Raw genomic sequence first — 27,507 nt, forward strand, 5'->3', positions numbered from 1 at the left:
TTGTGCTGTACGTTACAGCTAATTATGGGAAAGAAGGAATGCAGACAGATGTGGACATGATAAAAAAAGCATCTTAGTGTGAGAGGTGCCTGTCTCACCATATGGATTGTCTCCCTTGACAGACCCGGCTCTCCACAGCTGCAGTTATTCAGAGATATTTCGGATGCATCAGAAATAACTGTTTCTCTTAATTTTTACTTGATTGCTGTGCCCGAAGTGACATATAATCACTTGTTTGTCACAGGATCTCAAGATGTAGCTTTCTCTTTTTAGTCTGTGAAGTGGAACACAATTTGTTTTGTGTTTTTTTTTTTTTTCCCTCAGGTACAGGACAACTCTTTGTATGTGGCCACAACAAAGATGGACAGTTGGGATTGAATCACACAGAGGATGTGCTGCGTTTTACTTTGTGCACTGCCCTGTCTGGCTTTTGTGTGAAACAAGTTGCATGTGGCTGGGATTTTACAATCATATTAGTAGGTAAATCTTTCTCTCTAAGAGCTGAAGAAGAGAATATGCTGAAAGTTCCACAATGCTATTACTTGTGTGATATGAGGGATCTGGACAAGTTTGAGAAGGGAATCTCATGAGGTTTAACAAGACCAAGTGCTGGTGCTGCGCCTGAGTCAGGACAGCCCCCAGTATCAGCACAGGCTGGGGATGAAGGGATGGAGAACAGCCCTGCCCAGAAGGACTTGGAGGTGCTGTGAGGACAGGCTGGTCATGAGGCAGCCATGGCACTCACAGCCCAGAGAGCCAAACATGTCCTGCATCCAGAGCCCTGTGGGCAGCAGGGGAGGGAGGGGGTTCTGCTCTGCTCTGGTGAGACCCCATCCTTCTCTGGGGTCCCAGCACAGGAAGGACAGGGATGTGCTGGGGTGAGTCCAGAGGAGGCCACCGCAATGATCAGAGGGATTGCACATCTCCTGTGAGGAAAGGCTGAGAGAGTTGGGGCTGTTCAGCTTGGAGAAGGTCCTAACCCTGGACAAATTCTCTTAACCTTATATGGAATTTGGTTTAGCAGTGAATTCAGGATTTAGCCATTCTCTGAAACGTGACATATATGAAAGATGGTTTTCACTTTATAGCAAATGCTACTGATGATCACATTTAAACATTCTCTAAGAGTAATAGATTCAGAACTTGTTTGCAGCTCATTATCAAGTACCCAATCACAACATCCATAATCAATATTAGTAGTACTTGAGTAGTCTCATTCACATGAGAAATACTTCTGACATCAGTGAAGCTGAGTGAATAGTAGGGTACCACCTACTTTGATTAAAAATGGCATACCTGAGGCCATGGTTTTCTGTATTTTGCACATCAGACATAGATTTAGCAAAGGAACTACCACCCCTGTAACTATACTGCCTTGTATGGTTTGGTGCATTGTGGTCACAAGGCAGCACAGCCCCAGCATAAAATAAAGGGGGCACCTGCTCTGGGACATCTGTGATAGAAGTGACCTTAGAGAAGCTGCAGGAAAGCTGCAGAGGAACTTTTTACAAGGGCTTGTAGTGATAGAGCAAAGGGTGAAGGCTTTAAGCTGAAAAAGGACAGGTTTATTTTAGTTATTAGGGAGAATCTCTTCCCTGGGAGGGAGGTGAGGCACTGGAACAGGTTACCTGAGAAGCTGTGCATGCCCCATCCCTGTCAGTGCTCAAGGCCAGGTTGGATGGGGCTCTGAGCAGCCTGGTGTAGTGGGAGGTGTCCCTGCCCATGGCACAGAGTTGGAACTGGGTGATCCTTAGGTCCCTCCCAATCCAAACTGTTCTGTGATTCTGTGTGCTGGCACTCACACATTTGAAGCCACTTGCTTTGCAAGCTTAATCACTCTCTTCCTTGTGTCCCAGTGAACTTGAGACCTTTTCTGGACATGGTGTCCAGACCAGGAGCCTTTGGCCTCGGGGGCTTTGTAATGGGACATGTTAGGTCATTTCTTGAGCTGCTTGGCTGTGTTATTGTGCTTGTTGTAATGTTACAGTGCTGTTACTCAGGGGTTTATTGATCCTGCTTTAACACTTCATTTTTTTTCAGAATCTGGCCTAGTGCTGTCCTGTGGGTCAAACTCTTTTGGACAATTGGGACTTCCTCAAATTTCAAGTCCGTGCTTGATTCCACAAAAGATTGAGGTAAAGATTTAGAAGGTGATGTGCTTTATATTGCTTCCAGCAGCCTACAGAGGTCATCTGACCTCAATGGGCTTTAAGCCAGACTCTTCCACTAATTTTTTATAGTGCCTATTTGCTACAGATAAACTTACAAAGTAAAGGCCCAGAGCTGAATTGGAAGGCTAAGGCTGCTTTTCTTGCTGTATGAAGTTTCTCACTTCTAACAGAAAATTGAATCTTTCACTTCTCAGGCAAGAAATTATTCAGCATCATGGCTCATGCCAGATATTCCTTTGTTCCTTTTTTAATGTAGGAGAAGGAGGGCAGCTGATCCCTTAGGTAACCTCTAGTGAGTAGGAGTTAGTTCACTGAAGTTTCTGTGCCTGAGATCATCCATTGCAGTATGGTGCCTTAAAATTTGGTAGTACTGACAATGCTGATGTGAATCTCTCTCATCCCTCACCAAACTTCTATTTGCTCAATTCGTGTGAAATATTTGCACTTTTGGTTGGTATCCGTTAAATTCTTGGGCTTGATGCCGCCTGTTCTAAATGCACTTGTTTTTTTTCTACCAAGGATAATATCCAGAGGGTTTTTAAAACCCTATAACAGCAAGACAGTATGTGATGGGAGGTAACAGAAGGGGGAAACTTCCATGTGATTCCTGAGAGCTGTTGCTGTGGAAGGAAACAAAATTCCGTCAGTAACTTGGCAAGACTGAACAGCTTAATGCAACATACTCCCTAATGCAACAAAGTACTGCCTACCACCAGTATTTACTGTGGAGGTTTTGGTGTCATTCTTGAGGAACACAGAGTTAAAATTAAGAAATAAACATATTTGTATCACCAAGCTTTCTTCTTTCATGTGAATATTTTGACTGTGTTTTTTTTTTTTATTTATTGCTATAGCGCTGTGTATACAGTTGCTTTGCTGATTTATTTTTTACTTTGAAGATGTTCCCACTAACTTTTATTGGTCAAAGTTTACTTACTTTGTGATACAAAATGTTGATATGCATTGGGACATGCAGGCTAGAATTGTGAGCACTATTTTCGTAGTGTTCCACTTCTGTTTGGCTTTTTTGTTTTAAGAAGCACTAAATGCAAAAAGCAATTTAATTATAATTTTCTATTATTTGCATAGTCTCTCAAAGAGAAGGTGGTGAATGTTGCTGCAGGACTGAGACATGCCCTTGCTGCTACAGGTAAGTATGTCATAATTTTAACATCTTTTCAGTAACAAATGAAATGGGATTTTAATGGCTTGGAGGAAAAGAGGTTGAAATTTATCTAATCTACTATTTATTTTAAATATCACAGGGAAAATACACCTTAAAGTCATGGATTGTAAGATTTTGGGACAAATTAACATGAATACTAAACATTCTAGAACCATCTTCCTGGAAAATCATGGGGACTTTTTTCAATAATTCATAGTGATGGTTTATTAACAAGTTAATTTGCTGATGGATGGAAAACATACTGATTTCTCTTTTCTGAAACAAAACATAAAAGGCGGTTTTTTCAGGAAAAAGGGTTTCTAATCAGTCAAAGTAGTTTAGGATTTGAACTCATTATAGTATGCAAAATAAGTTTGTATAAGATGCTTCAGAATGGAACTGCACATAAATTGTGGCTTTTTAACTGATATAATTGCAATTGACACCTGGAAAATCACAATAATGAAACTAAATATTTCTGCTGTTATTAGGGACTCTGAGTTGGTTCATGGTCTAACAGTAGAAATCAAACCCTTCCTTTTGGCATGGTTGTGTTGAAACAGAGGAAAAACAAGCCATACCTGTTCTTGGTTTAGTTTTGCATGAACTTCAGTATGGATTCCAGGTAGTGGAGCTGAAGGTGCTTGGAAGAATCGTGGCATTTCTGGTACTTGTATGAATAGTGTGAACTGAGATATCTGTGCTGCACTGCAGCAAACAAATTGGCATCAAGGGAGGAAAAGGGAAGAGAAAGTACAAGAGCTTTGTATCCATTCCTGAGGTACTGCAACCACGGGATTTCTTACTGAGTCTCCAATAGCTTCCCACCTTCTTTACCTCTATACTGGGACTACAGGTGTTTGGTGTTTGTTGGCCAGGGTTATCTGAATGTTTTTTGGCATAAAGGTCTTTTAAAGTTTAATTTGAATTGGTGAAAATGACTTGAATGAGTGAGTGTTCATTAATGTGTGAAGTGTTTTTTTTCTGGTGGTTGATGTGCTATAATCTCTTTTATTTGTGTTTACTCTGAAAAGACAGAGGTTTGGTGCTGCAGTGGGGAACTGGGATGGCATCTCGGGCAAAGCGTGCAAGCCAAGGAAAAGCCCTCCCTCTGTTCCTGACAGCAAAGGAACCCTGTGAAGTGGCAGGTAATCCAGGATCCTGCTTCCTTTGTGGGGGTGATAGAGCAGGAATATAATTTGGAGTCGTAGGCATCTTCCTTTTTATAAAACTGTATGGTATTGTCAACATGTAGTGGAGTATCTGAAGGATAGAATGGTCACAGAAAATCATGATCTGTGGGGAAAATGAGAGTCCTGCCATGTTTGTGGCCCAAAGGCAGAGCCTTTTATTATAAAAGTCATCACCATCCTGTTACAATTGTATGCATGTTTGTGTGTGAATTGATACTTGCTGTAGAAATTTTATGGGGTTACATTTTTTTCTAGGCCTGGAAGATGTAAAGGTGAAGGCAGTTGCTGCAGGCTCCTATCATTCAGTCTCCCTCACAGGTAGGACTCAGGTACAGAGGTGAAAGTCCTCATCTCACCCTTCAGAGGTTTCTCTGCTTTTGAAATGTCAGTTTTGGTAAAACTGGTGAAATTTGATCTGGCCTAGTTAGTGCTGGTAATTGTTTTGTAATAGTTTTGCACTCTGAGAACTTTCCTTTGGTTTTTAAGAGCTGGATTCATGTTTCAAGTTGTGAATTTTGTGTGTTTTTCTTGGGGTCAGGTGTGACCTTAGCCCTTATTTAATTCAGGGTCTGGGCTCTAATTGGCTAGAAACTCTGAAAGGATCTGTAAGTGTTTGGAGCTGCAGCAGGATGCCCTTTTGGGTGACTGGTTGCTGCTGGAACCAATGCAACCCTTTGCCCATGGAGAAGAGGTGATTGTCCCAGGAAAGGCAGCAGAAGCAGTGTGAGCTAATGCCTCTGTGTGGGGCAGTGCAGGGGTGTGAGAAGCCCTGGAGCTGTCTGAGGTGTCTTGGGCTCCACTGTGACAGTGTGCAGATCTGTGGTGTGAGAGCACAAAGCTTATTTGAAGAGTAAGAAGTTGCTTTAATTGGTTAGACACTTCCATAATATCTGCCATTTGTTCTTTGATCCTTAGGCAGTGCTCCCATGCTGGAGTACTGAGTATCCAGTAATGAAAGTCTAATAAAGATTTCTTTTTATTCTGACAGATTGGGAGAAGGGGAAACAGAATAGCTTTCATGCTGTAATCTTACAGTTTTGAAGTGTGTAAAATACATTGAACCTTATGAAGACAAGTCTTTGCCAAACTTCACAGGAACAAGTTCTTAGCAAATCTGCAGCCATCTGGTACCTCTGTCATCATTAAAGGAGCACTGGAGTATTTGCTTATGCAGATCTATAGAGATTTAGTTGTATGGAGAGATGTTCCAAGATGTAAATTATATTGAATTCAGAGATGCAAAGTGTATGCAAGATTAGTGAAGACAAACTGTAAGAACAAATAAAATCTACTTTGGATAATTGGCACTCTCTATTTAGACAGTGAACAGATTATTCTTTCATGTTTTTGCTTTTTATTTAAGAGAGTGATCTATTTGGCAGCAGGGGGACCAAAATTGACAAAGTAAGTGCCAAAGAATTTTATAATGTGATGCTGCTGCTGCCCTTCATCCTGCAAGATAGTTACTTCTTTAAATATTTTGTATTTTAAGAATACTTGATATAATAAAGATACTACTTCAGGGTGTAATATTTAAATGGGATATTTTTTTCTAGGAATGCCTTAGACTGTGGTGCAGTTTTCTTTGCCTCTGTTCCATGAGTCACCTGCTGGGGGGATATCAAATACTTGCAGCCAGGCAGGTTTGTGACTCAACTGTTGATGTGGGTTGTTGCAAACATGAAGGAGGGTTCCTTGGAAAAAAAGGATGGTAGAGTCTACTGGTATCCAAATCGACCTGAACCCTCCAGGGGTAAGAATATGGTGCTGAGTCTCAGTGTCTGAGTTTTTGTTCAAACCTACTCAAACCTGTGACTTTTCCCAGGATAAAGCAGATACACCTCCTGTAAAAGTAGGTGACAGAGGCAGTGCATGTGAATGTGAACATGAGTGGCCACAGTGTTTATCTTTGTTGTGTTTCTGTCACTTTTTTTTTTCCCTCTCCAGAAGGTGTGCGCACTTCATGCTGGGAAGGAATTTATCAATTTTAATGGAGAATTCAAATATTTGGATGAACCAATGGCTTGACTTTTTTCCCTTTTCCTTTCAGTTGAATTGTTTTAAAGAGGAACATGGGAAGTCCTGCAGATGACTCTCAGTACTGGCTTTCCCCCCACCTCCCATTCCTTACCTGTTTTTCACCGGCAGTAGTATAGTGGAATTCTCCTGGCTTACTCTTTCTGTTGCAGTTACCAAACTGAGATTATCAAATATACTGTAGCTAAAGTTATAATTTTTTTTTCCCTCTGAAAGATTTACTTCTGCCATGGTGGTTGTAATGAGCTCAGTGCTGAACTGAGGCATCCTGATGCTTTGAGTGTTACGGATATGTGCTCCAAGCCATTCCGTGTTGGAACTTAGGTGGCTTCTAGTCTTTCTGGGCCCACAATAATGTACAAGATCATGTGTGCAAGATTTATTTCTTGTGCTTCCAGCTTGTGCAAGCTGGCAAAGGCTTAAGGGAGGCCTGACAGCTCATGTTCTCTTTAAGGTTTTTTTTGTGGATTTTTTTTTTTTTTTTTTTTACTGTGGAGGCCTAGGGCCTGGGAGGAATGGTTTTGTCCTGAAAAGATGGAACTAATGATATGTCATGTCTGCAGAAGGACTCATCTGAGCAGTCACTGTGTCAGTGTCCATTGGTTGTTAGGCTGTGAGCAACTCCAGCTTGCACTGATATAAAGTAGTGTGGATGTTTCTGTAAAAAGATTTATCCCTGTGGTTAGAATCCTGTAGTGTGCATTCGAACAAATGCTTGTTTTAGACAAGAAATGTGGAAGGCTAGTGATCACTTACAGAAGTCTCTCAGGTGTTGTCTGGTGTCATTTTGAGGCATGATAATATTTTAATTTTACCTTGTGATGGGTGATACCTGCTTTAGTAGTATGTTCATAGGTGCATGCTTGATTCCTTTAGGAAGTGACTGTGCAAGGTGAGTCAAGGAGCACTGGACTGTCCCTGCTTTGGGGGATTTACTGAATTTGCTCAAGCTGAAGGAGGCAGAATTGGTATGAGCAGAGCTGGGAGTCTAGCTCTGGTAGAGAAGCTGGGAGACTGTAAAGCAGAGCAGGAGCAGCCAGCCAGGCTTTGAATTATTTGCTGCAGTCCAGAAAGTTATTTACTGGATGTAATCAAAGCTTTGGAGTGGAAATAATAGCTGGTCTGCAAGGCCAGGGTGGAAGGAGAGGGACTGCTCAGTAAATGTCTCCAAGATGCTTTGATTCTTTTTCAGTCAGAGAAGTTGACTACTGTGGTTAGTTTTTTAATAAAAACTAGTCTAGGCAGTTTGACCTGAAAGCTCTTGTTGCTTCAGGGAGTCTGTGTAGCCCTCAGAAAATAGGGTGTGTTGTTAAGGCCCTGCAAATATTTCTGATATCCCAGTTACAATGGTAAAGAATGGTAGGAGAAAGCATACAGTGAGAACAGAAATTGAATAAAATGTTCTTTCCTCAGCATCACTGAGCTGAGACAGAGTCTGAACCTGGTGGTGTTAGATCTATATCCCTTTAAACAGATTTTACTTCTGTCTGTTGTAGATGAAGGACACTTGTATGTCTGGGGCAGCAACAAACACGGGCAACTGGTGAGCAGAGACATCTTTCTAGCTGAGCCGAAGAAGATTGACACTCAGTGTTTCTCACACGAAAAGATTGGAGCAGTTTGGAGTGGCTGGACCCACCTGGTGGCACAGACAGGTAGGATATCTATAAAGCAGTAACATATGGCACACAAACAGTAAATTGTATGTTGTCTTTGATGCAGGCAAGCAACGTTCTTTCTCTCTGATAGTGGCTGGACACAGTGCTGCAGTTTTACGCAAGTTCAGTTGTCTCTTGAAAAATGATGAGGAGAGAAATCCTTTGGCTGCTCCTTTAGTAGGGCATTAAGGGCAAAGAAAATAATATATTCAGAAGAAAATCAGTAAACTAAAATAAGCTGGCTTATGTGTGTGTTTGTGGCCAAACTCAGAAAATATTTGGAAAAGATGGGTAAAAAGAGGCATCATTACTTGCAGAACATTCCCTGAAGATGAAAACAAAAGCAGATTTCATGTTGAAGCTGTACTTCACTGGGAGTCTTTGTGATGAGGACAGTGTGAAAGCTGGCATGTGTTGAGGGCCATAGGGTTAGATTCTTACCTAGGAGGGGATGAGAGGAAGGTTATGTAACAGTGATATTCATGTGTAAAGGGATGGCTGATCTGATGAAGCTCATCTGAGTGTGAAACGTGAAGGGAAAGGTAGATGAGATGGAAAGGCAAGACAGGCATCTGAAGCTATTTTGTGGTGGTTGTGTTCTTTGCTTCTCCTGTTGCACAGTGTGTGGTGCCATAGTTAAGGCTAACAAGAGGGTAGAAGCCTTCCTTAGAGGAAACGGAACAGCCAGAGCTGTGATGTGTGACTGGAAAAACAAATTGGTTGTTTTCTGTTTCATAGCATTCATTGTTTGACATCGAAGTATGTGAGAAAAGTGTGTAAAAAATCTATATCAGCTGCTCTTTTAGCTGTTTATAAGAAATGCCTGAACTCTGATTTTTAGAGGGTTCTATACTGAAAATTTCAAAGCTGCAATCAGTGCTGTGAGCTGTTTGGAAACTTTTGAGGTGGAGTAAAAGAATTTATCTCAAAATCTGTTTTTCTTGAATTAAATGCTTGATGTGTCATCCTCACTGTAACAGAAATGGTAGAAAGAAGCCATTAGTCAGGATAATCTGATTTTTAAGGAGGGAATCTTGACAACTTGTTTTGCTTTCCTTCACTATTTCTTAATAGAGCATACCCACTAAATAAAATTTCCCCAGAGTTTTAGTAACTTCAGTGTTTCACTTACTTGATGCTTATCTGTGGGTATTCCAGACATGGAATATTTCAGTAGGTGTTTTTATACAACAAGAAGTGTGTCAAGTGACTATCAGGGGTGATTTGCTGGTGAATATTAAAAAAAAAAATTATATAAAAACAGGCTGACCTTCTACTGCATTAGAAAACTGGCCAAGTGATGCAGTGGCCCAAGTTAATGCTGAAACAGTATTGTACGTATTTAGAACTTTAAATCTCTTTGAAGAGCAATGGACCTGAACCTAAATCATCTAGAATAAGATTTGGAATGGCCTTTGGCAGCCTCCAGACACTGATGAGGATCCTATGGGAATTTCAAGAGTTGTTCAGCTACTAGATGTAGTGTGAGCTGAAGCACTTAACCCTTTCTGGAAAATCATTTACTGCATTAAACTTGCAGCTGAATAACTGAGAGATGCAGCCCACTTGAGAACTGTCCCCTGCATGCAGTTCTTCCCACAAGTATTTTCACCTTCTCCTAGCAAAGGAGGAAATGTTGATTCAGTTTCCTGGTGCTGAAGTCACAAACCAGTGATTCCCAAGCATGCATCCAATATATTTATACTTATTTATTTATAAATTATAGATATAGACATATAATACTGTAAGATGCAAACTATAAAATGTGTACAATAGAAATTTTACAAAGGATGAGATAAAGATAAACACTATTTCAAATAGTACTTTATTAACTTAAATAATTAAAACTGTTAATAATTTATTAATAAATTAAAATATTTATATGTAATTTTCATCCTACCCTCCAGTGGATTGTCTTCTGAATACCTAGGGCTGCATGCACTTCAGAGGTACCGATACAAACAGTTCCTGCTTGCTTTACTCTAGGGAATTCCCCAATTAGTGGAAAGGAGGCAAAATAGGAATGATTTTTGGACACAGGAAAATGGAAGGAAGGAATATTGTAGTATGATACTTGTCTGCTCATTGTGGAAGATGAAAACATACTTTGGACAGACATTGCAGTGTACAGGATTTTTGCTGCATGAAATAATAAGTTTTTTCAAACCAATAATCTCACCATGATGTGACATTTAGTAGTTTAAAGTTTGTTACTGTATCTGAAGTCTCATGTATTTTCCACAGAAGGTAGTTGAATTTTAAGAGGCTGTTACAAATACTTAGAATTCTGTTTGAATGTTTCTTTTTTCAGAACATTAATCCTGGTCAGAGTAGTAATAATAAAAAGATGTTATTACAGCTGTCTTGACAGTAACTAAAAACTCTTCTCTTTGGAAAGACATAGGAAGGAACTGAGTGATAAACACTGGACACAATGCATAAATTCACAAATTCTGCCATTTGAAAATGACATTTTGATCTTTATCTGCTAGGTGAGCAGTGCTTGGCTGTAGAACTAACAGAAGAGTGAAAAGTAAATGAGAGAGTGATGTTAAAAGCAACCATCTGGAGGAATAGTTGCCAGTTTCGTGGCTGCAGTGGTTTGACAATTTTAAAGTGAGTCCAAGCAAGTTATCAGTTTGTTATCAGAAAAAAGGAACACGGCATAAATATTTTTGTCTTCTGTCTTTCCCTCTTATGTAAGCTTGCCTGTTTTAAGACTTGCTTTGTTTTTCCTTCATGCTGCTGGCAAAATTTTCTACTGTAACATAAAGCAAAACGCCGGACTCATTTTAATTTTTTCCCCATTCTCTCTTTACATTCTCTCTTTAATTGCACCTGAAATCACTTTAATGCCTGCATCTCTTTCATATTCTATGATCTACCTCATTCAGCAGAGGTTTCCTGTCATTTCTTTTTAGAGATTGATCAACTCTTTTTTCATTTGCTGTTGTTTTATATCATAAAGCAGTTTGGATTCAAGACATTAATTCCTGAGAAATTAATTCCTTGACTTAAAGGTGTTAAGGAATGTTTTCATGAGATGTTGTTGTTTTTAACCCTTATCTAACTGATCTTCATCAGCTTCAATTCCTTATTCTTTTTATTACAGAGGTATCTTTTGGGGCTATTTCCACTGTACACACTCTTACTGTAAAATGGCTCACAGAACCCTTCGAGACAGACGAGTGCTTTCTTTTCCTGCCTTGATTACTGTTTCCTACAGAGAAAAGGAAGCACAGTTAGACCTGATGGCATCCCCAGTAAACTTTCAAAGTAAGTTATATTATTCTGATAGTAGAGGTGGTCCTAGTTGATGATGGTTGATCCAAAAAGATGAAGGTTGAGAAGGCCTGGTTGCTCTTTGATCAGGTCTTTGATGATGAGATATGAACTTTGGTTTATTTTCTGTGTGAATGCTTATGTCAAGTGAATCTCAGGAATGCTTTTCATTGATGGCAGGGTGCGTTCTTGTGGCCTTGGACTCCAAGTACAAGTGCTGTTCTCTTCAGACAACCACTCTGTACAAGGTTTGCCTCCTATCCAGCACTCTGCTTAATGGCACAAGAGCACCACTGCAGTATAGGTGATACTAGTTTTGAATAATGAGCAGCTGTCTTACATTGTTCTCCTTAACAATGTCAGCTTTAATTTGTGGTCCCTCTCAAGTTAATGCAAACACTTTGAGGGTAACTGCTGAAAGAGAGGTTATTGCTTAGGTCATTTACAAGAGAGCTAAGCTGTGGCCTGTAATGTTGAAGATGTAAATTAGTCTGCTTTGGGAATGGTAGAACCAGCCTGACTTGAAGGCAAACCTAAATATAGCAACAGAGGTGTTTTAAAGACGTAGAGGTGAATCATCAACTTCCTTTCAAAACAAGATATTTTCTTTTTAACTGGGATGCCTAATAAATAACCTTCCTTAATCTAGCCTGGTTTATTATCTGTATATTCTCCTGAATACATTCCCTAATCTATTTGTCACATAGTGTCACATGAAGTTATGCTTTGTTTGAGCTCAGATAAAGAATTCCAAGCTCTTTCACTCAGAAAGTTACTTCAAAAATGAAGTTCAAATTGTGTTTCTGCTGCCTGTGCAAAAATACCTACAGCTGAAAAGTCTTGGAGGAACAAATGTGACACAGTCTGGATAATATTCCGAATCCTAATTCCAAATGTGCATCTGAATTTGTGCATCTTTGAATGTCCTTCGATGTCGTGTCATTTAGGCCACATAAAACCACTCTGAAGGGAGTGACCTACATGTTAGTGACCTACACAGTAAAATAGAAACCATCTCCTGTTTTCTCTGAAGCAAATGACAGTGTGTCCCTCCAAGCACAGAGAGCAGAATGAGAGACTATTTCTAATGATCTTGTTTGAGTCATTAACCTTTAGCATATCAGTCCTTCACAGAGGCTGTAGTTGCACTTCTAGGTGCCTTTTCTGATGGCAGTCACAAGGTAAAGCTGTTGGGCTTTGCTGGCAATTTGTGCAGCTGCAGGGAGGTGAAGGGGAAGGACGTGTCTGGCACCCAAGCAGCACAGCTTCAGCCCACTAGAGGTCCTTTCCAGTTTGCTCTTGAATCCAGGCTCTGCAGCCTTCCTCTGGAAAGCAAACTTTCTCTACCTTGAGTTTTTCAGCAGCTCCCTAGTACAGCAAATGCTGATTTATGTGTATATGTAATATATATATTTTTGGTTTTAATGCTTGTCTCTATTTAGACCCAGCATCTGAGAGTTTGAAACTGAAGCCTGATGTGAGGCAGCTGTATTTCATTGGAAGGATGCTGGGTTTTGGGAATACAGGTGAAAAACTAAAAAATAGCTTAATCAAAACCTCCAAATTGATAGGTACCTTGAACCTCTTTGAAGCAGAACTTGAGTTCAATTAATGTTCAAACAAGAAAAACCTTTGTCCACCTACCTTGGGGGTCAATTTTGAAGCTTCAGAGCCAATCTTGAAGTTGCTGCATTTGATTATAAAGTGTAGAGCGTGGCAAGAGGAAAGAACTGCAAAAGCTTGGGGTCTAAAATTCAGAAATGAATACCGGGAACTGTGGGAAATTTAGTGTGCAATAACAGGATAAAAGACTCCAGCTGTATATGGAAATCACCTTGTTTTCTGTATTGTCTTCAGAGTTGTCTTCTTGTTCCGTCACACATTCGTCTCATTGGTGTTTCAACTTACACAATGATTGTTTTAAAGTTTTATTCTAGATAGCTGTAAATACCTGAATACCTGGAAAATTTTGGCATTTTTTTGGCCTCATGGTCTGGCATCATTCCTTGGCTTTAGTTTTCAATTAAAAAATTGAGAGTGTGTGTCTGTATGTTGGCTTTGTGATTCTACACTCTTATTCATGCTGTTTCCTGCTGGGAGTTACTTCTACATGGTTTTGATAAGTCTTGAAGAAATTAATTCAGTGGTTTGGTTGCTGAAGAAGAGGTTGGCTCCAATGGGAATTGAAGGTATGTTCTGAAAGGTTTTTATAAAGTGTTGAGAGTTGTTCATATGCAAAGATTCATCACAGAATCTTCCTAACATCATCTTTTGAGTAATTGAGCTGTTTCTTCAGTCACCAGCACTCTTTTACCTATCCTTGTTGCTAGGAACTTCCAGTTGTACAGTAAATAGCTGTGCATGCCATCTTATATCATTTCTGTGTGAAAAGAAAGGTGTCAGGAAGATGTTTAACTGTTACTAAGTTTGATTGAAGGTACTCATTGTAGAATAGAAACATCAGTGATCGGCATTAGGGACAAAGAAACTTACCTTAGTATTTGAAATTCCCTTTGTGAGCCGTGACATTACATTGCATCTGTCCTGGATCTTCTGGCTATGGCTTTCTCTCATGGAACAGGCTGCCCAGGGAAGTGGTGGAGTCACCATCCTGGGAAGTATTCAAAACCCTTGGATACAGCCCTTGACGACATGTTTTAGTGAACATAGCTTTGGTGCAGGGTAGGCAGTTGGACCTGATGATCTTAGAACTATTTTCCAACTTGAATGCTTCTGTGGTTCTGTGATTCACACTTGCTGTGTGAATACATCCTGTCCAGATGTATTTTACTAAGTAATTCATGATTGGAGGAGTTTGGAAAATGACTCAATCATCATTCAGCATTATGTTCTTGGGCTTTAGGCCAGTGTGGAAAGAGGGACTATTATACGGAATTCCAACCCCTCCTTTTGTGTATGTGTGTGTATCATATTCTCTTTTACTAGTGGGAACAGTGATTGTTGTGGACTTAAATAATGTAACTGTCCCAATTTGACAGAATTTTCATCTTTAAATAAAGTGTTCAGTAGAAAATGCAGCTTTAAAATGTGGATCTGGTATAGATTTTGTTCAAGTCATTAGTGGGTGAGATAAGGAATTCATTACTTTCTTTAATTTTCCTATTTTTTTCCTTTGGTTTTTGTGGTTGGATTGCTGCAGTTTATGGCTACCCATCTATTTAGCAAATGTAATAAACAAGGTCAGATATGTTAGTAAGTACATGCTTGTGTACAGGAAATCTGTAAACATGGTGTTTGTTCTGTTTTCACAGCACAAGAGCAGCTGTGCAAGAGGAGCTGTAGTTTTGTGGGCCGAGAAGGGCACCTTGTTGGCTCTGAGCTATTCCTTGGGGGTTTATTTTTTCTTATTCTTTTTCTCTTAAAGCAAATTAAACTCTTGCAATGGTAATGACGATGATTGCATTGAAGGCACCTCCCCTCTCACAATTACTGTGAAACCAGGGTACAAAGCTGATAAAAATTTCCTTAAATGAAGAATTGTTTGGCTGTAAGTGTCTCTGTCTAGTTCTTCTGACTACTTGCAGCTGGAACTGCTGGCACTATCTAAGCCACTTGCTCTTCTGTTTGACTGTTTCTGCTTTGTTATATGTCAAAGCCTTTCTCCTGAACCATGCTGAAATCATTCACATTGCACTTGGGTCTCTTCAATTCACCTGTTTGAAGCTAAAAAGAAGCAAAGATAAAGGCAAGAGAAAATTCACTGTTTCTTTACTTCTGTCGTAAGCTGCCTTCAAGTTCCATATTCATAGATATTAATAGAGAAAGATCCAAATGTGGAAGTCAGAGTGAGATCTAAATGTGGAACTCACAAGACCGCTGTTGTTTGGTTTCTGCTCTGACAGACTGGGCCAGACACTGCATAACTCACCTCCTTTTTTTACCTCTCAGCCTTTAATTCATCTTTGAGGCTTTAATATGCTGCTTTCCACAATGATGCTTCTGTGTCAGGCCTGCTATCCAGCAAAAAGAGGATGGACTGGAAGACTGGTTTGGGGAGTTCTTCCCTACACCCTCTTCCAGCTGGGAGATCTGAGTGGGGGGCAAAAACATTTACAATTTCATTGTGAGTGTTATAATATCATATGACTACATTTGCATGTAGTAAAATGATGATGGGATTGATTGAAATTTTGGCCACTCAAAGCTCTTAGTGTAGAGAATTTATGTGAAGCACACAAGCAAGGGTTAGAATTTGCACTTCAGAATTTCTGCAGTTATGCCAAGTGGATATAACATGACCTCAGACAAACAGCTGAAATCCTTAGTAAGGCAGAAGTGCTTTGCACTCCCTCTGTATGGAATAAGAAGCTGGAACCAATCATTACCTGGTAGTTGAATTAATGTGCATGGTAACTAATTGCCAAGAACAAGGTATATATACTCTACCCTCTTAGTTTTATGGGCCTTTGAGAGGTGGCTACTGTATTTTCAAATAACTTCCTTTTAAGCTATGTATTTACTAAGCTAAGCATTTCTAAGCTCAGCTTCTGAAAGCAGCTGTGTGCACAATCTTTGTATGTAAGTGCATTGATCTTATTTAACCTTAGTAGCATTTTAAGGGCATTAAATACTTGTTTTCATAATCTTTAAGTGACGTTTCCTGTTTAGTAATTAATTATTCATGTTTAATGCTCACTAATGAGTCTTACTCTTCAAACATAGGTAGTGGGCTTTTTAAGAGCTTAGTGGCAGCTGAGTACTTCTGAAAAACAGTACTTTTCAGGAACTTTTTTGTCCTTAAAAACCTAGACACAACAGGAAAAATGTCCATAAAGCCTACCTAGATTGCTCCTTTCATGATTACCTTGAAGTAAATAATTTGCTGTAGGATACTGTAGGATACACGAGATATATCGACAGCTGTAAATTTTCAGTAATAAGTCTGTAGTCTTGTAGAATGGCTCTGATACTTGGGTAGTATGATGAGATCTGCCAAGAGTGTTCTTTAAATTATTCCAGTTGTGAGGAACCACAGTTTGTGTTGTGGTAGTTGAAACTGAGGATGGAATCCCTTTTTTTTGTAGTTCTTTTTTGATCTCATTCTCTCTCAGTAGTAGCTACATATATTCTGTGTTGATCCCAAACAGCTGAGATTGAGCTCTGCAGATGAAGGAGAGTTACATTTTCTGTGTTACTTAGGATACACTTTAAGGATTTTTGGGATGTTCTGCTGGATTTAAGAACCTGTGTGGTTCATGTCTGCTTTCTTCTCTATCCAGTGTTATGGGGCCCACAGTATGTAATAATAAAACAATCACGATGGTTTATTTTTGGAGGATAAAGACTTGGATGAATAGGAGGTATTAGCATCTGATTCATGCAGGAGAGAAACCCTAGGAGGGGTGGGATTTCCTCAGGTGACTCATTCTCTGTTTTGCTCGGTATGTAAATAAAAGAAAAAAAATTGAAAAAATGCTGTGTAGTCAAAGATCTATGCAGGGACAGTGCTTTATGAAAGTTTTGCTAAGATATTTTCATCATGAATATAGGAAATCTTTTCTAGAATTTTCAAAAATTTACCTTTATAAAGCTGCCCAAAATATACATGCAGAAACTCCTTCTTTAGGAGTATATTTTCCTGTTTGTCCTTTCCCCACCCCAAAATAGAAAGCAAACTGCTAATCAGTTTGGCATTTATCCTCTTGAATTTTGGATCTTTTAGGTGATGGATATTTTGCAGGAATTTGTCTGTACACACATTTCAGGCTTGTGCCTGCTAATGACACAGCTTCCTGGAGCCTAAGCTGTTCATTGAGGAGTAAATGGACACTAAAACATCCAGAAGTGAAGGTCAGGCTGTGGGCACAATGAAAGGGTGGCAGTGTGGATTACTAGATGTTCATGTGGGTTGAAGAATCATCCTGACAAGTCACACAGTACAAAGGAGGATGTTAAATCCTGTTTTGTCTCCTCTTGTTCACTCTGCCACAATAAACAGAACACACAATGCCAAAAAAAGCCCAAAACACTGTGGCCATGCACACAGGTAGAAGCTGTTGTTGAAAAACAACAAACTTCTGCAGTGCGTGATTTAAAAATCTGGGCAGTAATTTAAAATTTCTCTAGTTCACCAGAGCAGTGTTCAAACAAAGTTCATGAAAACCTATTTTAGCACAGGAGAAAACTCATGGTTTCTTTAGAAGCTGCCCAATGTCATTGTATTGTGTGAAGCATGAATAGAAGGGTACTGCTTCTTTTGATCAATATCCATTTAACATCAGAGAAAAGAAGGTATTGAAAAAACAGGAGCTTTTTGTTCTTCACTGGTGTCCTCTCTTTACTCCTAATGAGAAAAGTTCTCCTATTTTCCCCCCCTCTCACTTTAAAACCTAAGCCTCTCTTAGTAACAGGCTGCATAGCACATCAATACTTACAACCCTGTTCATATACACACTTAGGTAAACCTTAAACACGTTTGCTGGCACTGCAAGTAGATACAGCTGCTGTAGCTGTACAGAGGTAGTTGTGGACAGCTATTGCTTCCCTGAGTAAGCATCAGAAGTAAATCTCACTAGCATCATTCCCTCTTGCTGGGAATTTCTCATTCTTTTGCAGGATGGACTTACATTGCATTCATTGGTAGCATTTCTAAAATGTCTCTAAATTTTCAAACTTGCCCCATGCTCTGTGCCTGTAGTTCTGAAATGCTGAAAACACCTCACAATGTTAAGAGACATAGACACAAGAAGTCTGGAGTCAACGGATTTTTTTTTCAGGGCATACATAAGTGGCAATTTGGATGCTTTCACCATTGTGCACCATTTACACCTTTGTCCACTCTCTCCCTGCAGTCTCCTTGGTGTTAAGCATCTTGCCATACTCAGGTGGAATCTTGTGTTGTGCTTTTATTTCTTCCTCCACCCCCTTGCCCAACTCTTTAACTTTCTTGTGGGTGGAGGGAGAAGTTGGGATGATATTCCAGAGAGAATACATCACCTTATTGCTCATTATTCATCTCTTGACTTCAAAGGGTATGAATTTTCCTTCCCATCCTCTTTTAGACTGTTTTGTTCCTCCTGTCAGCGGGGAACGCTGCTCATTATTTGAGGTGCACAGCCCACTCTGTCTTAGTCAATTGTAGTTGTTCTTATAATGATTCTGACTCTGAACAGGCGGGTGATCTCCTGGGAGGCTCTGGAGGTGCCATTGTTGGGTTTGTGGTACTGTTCTCCTCTTTTTACTTTATTTCTTAAGAACAGCACACAGTTAGGGCTGAACTCCGTTGGGTGTAGAACTTGGCTGCTTCTGGAGTGACTGAGGAAGTTCAAACCACTTAGGAAATCCAAGGACTGCTCTTCAAACACTTTATTACATCTGTAATGCTGTCTGTTTCTTTGTAGATGTTGTGACTCTTCAGAATCATGCATGTCTGAGGCTTGTTATCTAGTGAAATCTCTTGTGCAACTGGTCTATGATTATTGGGAATGCATCTTGTGGACAGCAGTGAAAAAGCACAGTGCTCCTTCAGGCTGCCATTCCAGAGCATATTTTTTTTTTGATTTTTCTGTGTCTGCCTTTCCACAGCATGCCCTTGAGTCTTTTGACAAGGTAAATATTAGCACTGGGAACTTAATTACCTTCCCTTTGTTTATCTCTTGTAGACACATGCCTGTTCCTGCTGAGGCTCAGAGGGCAATGGGATATTGAGAGTAGCAGGATCTCGCCTTCTCCAGATTAGGCAGATTCAATGTTTGCAACATTGCAGCTAGAGGGAATGCTTTTCATAAAATGATCTAGAAAACATGCCTATGTTGTAATTTGTAATCTCTGAATAAGATTTTCTCTACCACCGTACTGTATTGAGTCCAACGAAACAGGACCTGGACTTTGCCTCAAAGGGAATACAGTAGTTTCACGAATACAAGCCGCACGGATTATAAGCCGCACCCCCGGTGCCTCGACAATGTTGCTGTCTTTGTCAATAGATAAGCCGCACCCCGAATATTAGCCGCACTTTCGTTCGTCGCGAGAATCCGTGCGCAGCTTTCACAAATTGGCCAATTAGTAACAGGATCGCGGCATAGCGGGCTTTACTGGCTCAGGGCGGGGCCAGGAAGGCTCGGCCCGCTCATGGTTGCCGACGGGGCCGGGTGGCCCAGCTCAGCGCCACGGCTCGGCGGGGCTGGCCGGGTGGTGCTGCCGCCGCCGCCGGGCTCGCTGGCCCCCCTCTCCCGTCAGCACCGCCTCGCTGCCGCGTTCGCTCGCCCGGCTGGCAGGGCTGCCGCCGCCGGGCTCGCCGCCCGCCCCGCTGCTGCTTTCGCTCACCCCGCTGCCGCTTTCGCGAGCGGCGGCGGCTCGCGGCGGCAGCTCGCGGCGGCGGCTCGCGGCGGCGGCTCGCGGCGGCGCTTTCGCGAGCGCCGCTTTCGCTCGCCCCGCCGGCAGGGCTGCCGCCGCCGCCACCAGGCTCGCCGGCCGCCCCCTCCCGTCTGCACCGCCGCCGCGTTTCCTCGCCCTGGCCGGCACTGCAGGCCCCCGCACCGCCGGGCTCCCCCACGCTGCTGGCCCCGATTCTGCTGGGCTTCCCCCGCTGCCAGGCAGCCCCACCCGTCGGCCTTCCTGCTTCTGCCATGCTCCCCTGCACTGCTAGCCCCAGTTCTCCCGGGCTCCCCCGCCCTGCTGGCTCAGGCTCTGCCGCCCTCCCTGCCCCGCCCTGCTGGCTCAGGCTCTGCCGCCCGCCCCCACACTGCTGGCCCCGCCTCTGCCAGGCTTTCCCACCTCTGCCGGGGCCGGCCGGGCTCCAGCTTGGCTTGGGGCTGCCGCGGGCTCTCACTTCCGTGTTGGCAGCTTTTAGAATTTTGTTAATAGATTAGCCGCCCCGGAATATTAGCCGCACTTCCGGGTTTCCACCAAAATTTTGGTCAAATTGGTGCGGCTTGTATTCGTGAAATTACTGTAAATATCTAAGCAGTCCTGTTACAGACAAGAGATTAGGAAATCTAATTAGACACAAGAAAATAATTGGAAACAAATAAAAGCACACACAGCATATTATGATAGTTCAAGGGTGTTTTTTTTCCCAAATGGTGTTCAGAAAGAGCTGCATGTCTTTTCAGTTTTCTGGGGAATGTTAGAGGAAGAGATGCTCAGCTGCAGAAGGAAGGAAATTCCAGGTTAGAGAGGCCTGTATGGAAGAAAGCATATAACAGTGAAGAAGGGCATGGAGATATAAATATAGAATGTCAGTAAAAGTGTATGACTCATACTGCTGTAGTAGCATAGTGCAGAATGTATTTGCAGAAGTACTGAACAAAAACCCTATGGTATACTATGATGCATTTGCAGATAGTTTTCCATAGCTGGTTAATTTTTTATGCATCTTGCATTTTTGGAGACATCACCAAATTGCGCTTTAATTTTCTTTTTTTCTGCTTTTTGTTAGGCCTTTGTTTTTAGTTGAAGAGTTAAGTCCTCTATTGAACCTTGAATGCAGCAGTTCTGTTTGCTGGGTAGAGATGAGTTAGATTTGTTTTTAATCATGTAACTAAATTTAGCCAGCAATCTGCATTTTAAGGCATTGCTATTAAAAGTCTAAAAGTGAGATATGTATCATAGTTTGAATTTAAAATAAGCCAGAGGCACAGCTGGTGAGGCAGTCATGACTCTCTAATCATGAGTGGAGGGAAATAAGGAGGGAATTTTCTCACCTTGCAGGATGAATGCAAAGTCTGATAGGTGCTTAAAAATCCCACCCTTGCCCCCAGCTCCCTTCCCCAGCTTTGTTTCATGATTGCATGGATTTCATGATGTCTCCCCATTTCCTTTTTTCAGCCAAGATGATATATCTGTTTGATACCAGCAGTATTAATACAACTTCATGTGCATTTAAATCATTACACTTTAGTTTTTCCTCTGATTTATTCAGAGCTTTGTGTGGTACTTCATATTTCCAGTCTCTCCTCTAAGAGGAAAATGGTCAGTATCCCATCTATAGCCTGAACCAGAGACAAGACTTCCAAGGCATCTGGAATGTCCTGGAATTTGCCACATTCAAAGGTATTTTTCAAACTTCCAAAGCAGTGAAGCATGCTGTTAAGTGTGTGAATAGTTCCATTAACAGAGCATTGCCCATCTTGACACATAACTTGGTGTAACTATGGAAATAAAAAAGGAGGAGTATGCCTGTTTTTTAGTGAATGGAAGTCAAAGCTGTTTAGATGTTTAAAGATGTCCAAAGTGCTGGTAAAGATGGATCTGTTGGTCAAGTGCATGACAAATTTAGCATGTCATGGAAATGGCAAGTTGTACCTAGCCTATGGAATATTACATTGACTTAATACAGCACTGCCTTTGGCAGTATTTGCTGCAGCCAAGCTCCCATTTCCTAAGGTTATTTTTCAGCCAGATCAATTCCTTGGCTTGGTTTACCTTCTTTTCCCCAATTAGTTCAAACACAATGAATGCAGTGGCCTAGTGGGGGGAAAACTGGGTCCAAAGTTTCTTGGTGTAAACTGTTGCCAAAGGAGCTCTCATTCTGCACTTTCAGGATTTTAGTCTGTGCTAAAGACGGTCACAGTACAGGTGTCTTCTCTTGGTGAGTCGCATACATCCTCAAAGTTTAGCTTAGCTGAGTATTTTCCATTATATCCCATGTTCATACCAGTCCTTGGGTGTTCAATATTTTGATATCACCAAGAGGCTCTGAAAGGAGGTGGAATTTTTTTTCTCTTCCCCACTCCCCCAATAGTAGTAAGAATGGGTCACAATGAGAAACCAGTTGTTTGCTGGATCACAGGTGAGCCTCTGATTGTAGGGAAGTGAAATCTTGTTGATTTGTCTTGCCCTCATGACTGTGGTTAAATTTGATCAGGTTTGTGAACATCTGATGTAGCTCAGGATAGCGGGAATCTTTGGCCCACTTAATGAATATATTACTTCTCAATTAGTTCTATGGCAAATCCATATCTGTTAGAGGAGGATTGGTGATGCTGTTGTGTTTCTCCTACTGTGGCACTTGTGCCCTTTTGTTGCAGGCTTAAATCTCTTCGCAGAGCACTTGGAAACCCTTGTGAACTGCAGCTTGTTGTGTGGATGCTCTGTGGGCTATTCTGAACCAGTTGTGTGTTGCAGCCTGTGACTGCAGAAGTCTGAAAGTGGCAGTGGAAATAACTCTAGTTTTCTGTTGCTGTCATCCCTGAAGTGCTTTTGCTGCTTTGTTTGAACTTCCCTGATGAGGCATGACCTCAATACTGTGCATAGATTTGTATTTTGGTGATACATTCTTAATAGCTGCTATGAATGAATATGGAAAAAAATTCAGGAGTGCCTATTGTATGAAGATGCAGCAGCTTGTAAGGAGGTCATGGAAGGATAATGTGTGAAGAGATGTGGACAGCTCTGGTATGCTGAACTCCTGTGTTAAAAGGATCGGGGGGCCATTTAAACCTTTTTCAGGACTGATAATTCTGCTTTGCACTGAGACCATGCACAGGTGTTAGGCTGCAGGTGTGGTGATGCCTGGTTTCCAGCTGCTGAATTAAAGCTGTCTTCAGCCAAGAAGGAATTAAGGCTGTTGGGATGAATGTTTTTCTGTTAGGTTACCCTGCACAAGGGCTGTTTATAGGTAGATGAGGAAGTTTCTCAGAATGGGTCAAGGACATCACTGATTTTCTTAAGGATAGCAGAGATCTGTAGATGAGAAGTGTTATTCTGCATAGGGCAGGGAGGAGGCAAGAGGCAGCCTCTGAATGTCAATTTTTAATGCCTTCTCCTGTGAATTTTCATGTGAAAGAAGGAATTAGGAATTTTTTATATAGAACTTAATATTTCAAACCTGACATTAAGCATTCAGTGTGAATATCCAGAGTTCATTTGAAAAGTAATCATTAATGCAGCCATGAACTGAGATAGCCTAGATGAACTCTTTCATCTAGTATGTATGAAGGATAGTTCAAAGCTTCCCTGGGTACCAAATAGAGACTTCAAGGAGATAATGCTAGTGCATGATATTATCTTAAAACAGGAAAAATGATACAAAGATAAATCTGAGTCTAGTGAAAATAAGTAAATTTTAATGTGTCTGTTTGTCTGTTGTGTTTTACTGAGAAACAACGAACCTGTTTTTAAAACTAATGTACTTGTATTTTTTATTGCTAATTCTTTCCACTTACTTGGCTGAGCAGATTGATTAAAAAAGTACTAAAAGGGAAAAATTACATGCTCTACAGCCTCAGTAGCATATAAAACAGCATAGCAAAAACTACACTGTCAGGAATGAAGCAACTAGAAGTGCTTTATGCAATGTTACCAGATTTGCAGTACTCTGAAGGCTATGAACTTGTAATTTTGAGGACGTTCCTAACTGTCTGTGCTTTGTTATACATGAGGACAGAAGGATGTTGTGAAGAAAATGCAGAGGAACCTTTCAGAGAGTGGTTTGTATTCCAGCCCTTGAATATGTATGTATCTTCATCTGTATTCTGTGAGGGACATGAGCATGTGTTTTGGGTGATTTGCTGCCGTGTGTACACTGCTGCAGACTGCTGTGTCTACAGTTCAAAGAGCATGAGCAAACCAGATCTGCATGATCATGTAGAATCTCAAACAATACAGCATACTGTTGTTTGTGTTGCTTATTTAAGGAGCTGTCAGAAAGTTTTTCTTAAAAATCTTCTCTCCTTTGTCTTTTTTTTCCAGTTTTCTGAACTCCTGTACTGTGTGGTTCATTCAGGTTGTAAACTGGAGTAACACAGGATGCATGAATTTATATCTCTTACTCCTTAATTCCAAATGGTATTGAACCCTCTTGACTTTATTTGATGTAGCATTTGCCTGGTGAAAAAATGAGCAGTTGCTTTAAAGTCATCTGGGACAATGTGGATGTTCACAGCAGAGAAGTAGAAGTTCCTTTTGGAATTGGAGCCTCCATGCTCAGAACATGGCAAGATCCAGGTCTTAGGAAGCACTGTTAGTATCTTAGAAGAACTGGAAAAGCTTTTCAGTACTGTACACTTCTTTCTACACAAGTTGTAGAAATTACTCCTGCCTTCTGTATGCCCTCTTCCTGCACAGTCTGGTATGAAATATCACATTTTCTGATGTCTCAGCCACTTCCATGGCTGATGTACTCTGTCCAGTTGACTCATCACTGTGTATGTTTTCTTGACTTCTAATTAAAATCTGTCCTAGTCTAATATTAGACCAACTCCTTGTTATATCACCCTTCATTCTTAAGTAATTCATCCTGCAACCTCCTTACTCTGTATGACTAATGTCTTTTTCTCAAATATTCTTAGAACATTTTAAAATACCATCTATTTTATAAGCAGCACAGTAGCAATACCTCCCATTACAATTGCTCAATGCTTTCTGTCATAGCTCAGTGCTTTCTTTTCCTTAGGATTTTGACGAGATTTTAACCTTTGGCGGAATTTTCCATGCATTGGTGTTTGCCTCAGCCTGAAATTTCCACTTGAGACTGGGTTTTTTTTTTTGTTTGTTTGCTGAAAGTATAATCAGTATTTCATAGAAAAGGCACATCTAAATCAGCTTCTGTTAGTTTCCTTCACAGAAAAGACAGATTTATGTGCTTTGAGTTTTTTTTTTAAAGGATCCCTAGGCATTTGTTTTTTGGCTGAAAAATAGAGATGATTGACTATTAGCGGGAATCTGAGCATGGGATGGGGAATGCTCAGCAAAAAGGAACAAGTCTGTGAAAGGAATATGTCTCAATATCAACTGAGAACGGCACTGATGAGCAGTGAGAAGGAACTGGTTGCTTAACTCATCTTTGGGCATTCAAGAAATTCTTCCTAAAAGCAAAAATTAATTTATCTTGCTTTAATATTTTTAAATGAATGTTTTCCATGCTTGAGTACTAATAACCACCTGAAACTAATTTCCCTTATTGTGGCAAAAAAGAAAAAGTTAATTGCAATGGTCTGTGTTTGTAATTGGAAACATTTTACATTCATTTTACAGACGTAGTTTACATTCTGCTAAGGGTTCTGTTTAGTTTTGCAAAGTGATTCTTTGGTAGCTTGTCCAGTGAAAGAAAATAGAATCTGTGGATGGCACATGTTTTGTTGTAGCTAAGCCTTGTTGCTGTTTTAATCCTTCATATATGCTTGCAGTCTTCAGTTCCACTGGAGCTGTACCCTGGTGGGATGGTGCAAAAGTTCATTTTTGTTATGTGAGGGCTGGTGTTTCTTGTTCATGTCTGGCTCCAGACAGAGCACCAGATTCTTTTGAGAAAGGAGATTTTTTTCCCCCAAAAGGTTGAGAGAAACCCTTGTTGCCTCTGGGTAGGGATGGTGCTGTAGACTGTGTGAGGATCTGGGTCTGTATTATTGATTCCAAGCTTGCCTTTTCAGAGGCCTTGCAGCTTGCTGATGTTTTTGCCTGTGGCACTTGATACTTTTGGCTTCTGAGAGCTGAAGTGCTTTAATTCAACTATAGTCCTTGGGATCAATACAGCAATGTCTGGGCAGGGCTTGAGAGCCTGTGGTATATTAATGATCTAACTAGAAGTTACAAAAATTCTTCCTGGCTTTAGATTTCATAAAACTCAGTTTCAGTTTCTGCAGTTAATATAAAATAAAGCAGCCTGACTATCCATTCCCAGTCCACTAATAGGGTTCTATAGAAGTGCAGTAAGCTGGTCTGATGTAAATCCCGAAGCTTAGTCTGTATTTAAATTTGTAATGTACATTTTTGCAGCTGCAGATGTTTTTAGCAGAGATCTATGTAAATTGAAAAGTAAATACACTAACTTCAGAACAAGTATGTTTTTTAAACCTCAAACTGTCTTCCTAATCTAAGACATCCTAGTAGTTCTCTTAATGAAATTTATTTTTATCCTTTAACCTAAGAAAATGTATGTTAAAAGACCTCACGTATATTGAATGTAGTATGTGACTCTTTTCAGCTTTTCTCTGAACTGAAAAGAAAAAAATCTTCGTGCCCTTGAGAGAGAAGGACAACTAATTTTATCACGTAATTATTTCAGGGGAAGCATTATCAATGAACTCAGAGAATGCATGTGAAAAACTTGCAGTGATTGGAGTGAAAGATACCATTGCCAGCAGATTTCCAAGGAAAATACCTATGCTTCTCCTGTATATGAACTGAGGTTTCCAGCTTATTTACAAAATGCATTATCACCTTAAACTCCACAAACCAGCAGTGTCCACCTGTGTCCCTTTCAAGACAGTTTAACAGCACCCTAAGGAAAAGGGAGATGTTCAGATTTCCAAGGGTTTGTGTTTTGGCATCTGTTTAGAAACCTCTCAGTTGTCACCTTTGAGCGGTGTGATCATACCCCCTGTACCTGACCCCTCTGTGGGGTATGCATGTACTGACTGACAGGGAGAGGTGAGTGTGTGTGGGAGCTGACTTGCTGGACTGGATGGTATTTTCCCCAGATCCACATCTTTTGGCCTATAAACGTGATGACTTGAGTTCAACTCCAGAGAGCAGGTTGAGGCTTGGTACCTGTACATAACTCAAGGTCATTGCAGGTTTCTTTCTGGGCTGGAATGTGGGTTGATGGTTCTAGTTAAAACCAAGTTGAGGACTTTACCTTATGCTGTGTGTATATAACTTTTTAAATTGGAAGCCCAGAAGGGACATTTTACCATCTACAGGGACGTAGTCACTTCCTTAAGAAAATAGTGCTTTCACTTTGTATGGTTTTTAATTTTTTTTTTTAATTCAAGGAAAGCAAAGGTAAGAAGGATGTGTATGGATGTTATCCATGCAGGAGAATGGTGTTTTGGGTGTCAGTCCTGCAGCAGTGCACTTGGAATAATAACCCTTGCAGAGGAGGGAGAACCATATAGTCCTGAATCTATTTAAAGTTACCTTTCCTTGGCCAATGTTGATTCCTGTGAAAACAAACCAGGGTATTTGCAATGCTTAATGGCAGTTGTGCTGGTGTTCCTGACTAACAACTGTTTCCTGAGGACTATAGCTCTGCTGTCAATAGTGACAGAATGTAACTTCTATCAGGAAAACATAAAACTCTGTTAAATGCAGGTCATGCA

At 40.7% G+C, this 27,507-nt stretch overlaps 1 protein-coding gene across 5 annotated transcripts in view; it reads left to right on the forward strand.

The window, feature by feature from the left end:
• Positions 1–27,507, forward strand: part of SERGEF (secretion regulating guanine nucleotide exchange factor) — a 140,371-nt gene that overhangs the window by 1,843 nt on the left and 111,021 nt on the right. For 4 of the 5 annotated variants that reach the window (XR_004418163.1, XM_033061819.1, XM_033061820.1 and 1 more), the window contains exons 3-8: positions 325–480; positions 2,041–2,135; positions 3,261–3,321; positions 4,371–4,484; positions 4,785–4,847; positions 8,063–8,221. Coding sequence is in view for 4 of the 5 variants with exons in the window: in XM_033061819.1 (XP_032917710.1) it covers positions 325–480; positions 2,041–2,135; positions 3,261–3,321; positions 4,371–4,484; positions 4,785–4,847; positions 8,063–8,221 (648 nt within the window). In the remaining variant the exon portion in view is untranslated. The remainder of the gene's footprint in view (positions 1–324; positions 481–2,040; positions 2,136–3,260; positions 3,322–4,370; positions 4,485–4,784; positions 4,848–8,062; positions 8,222–27,507) is intronic. The other variant, XM_033061822.2, reaches the window with a different exon arrangement.

The sequence above is a fragment of the Catharus ustulatus genome, chromosome 6, assembly GCF_009819885.2.
Source record: "Catharus ustulatus isolate bCatUst1 chromosome 6, bCatUst1.pri.v2, whole genome shotgun sequence".
NCBI classification, from domain to species: Eukaryota; Metazoa; Chordata; class Aves; order Passeriformes; family Turdidae; genus Catharus; species Catharus ustulatus.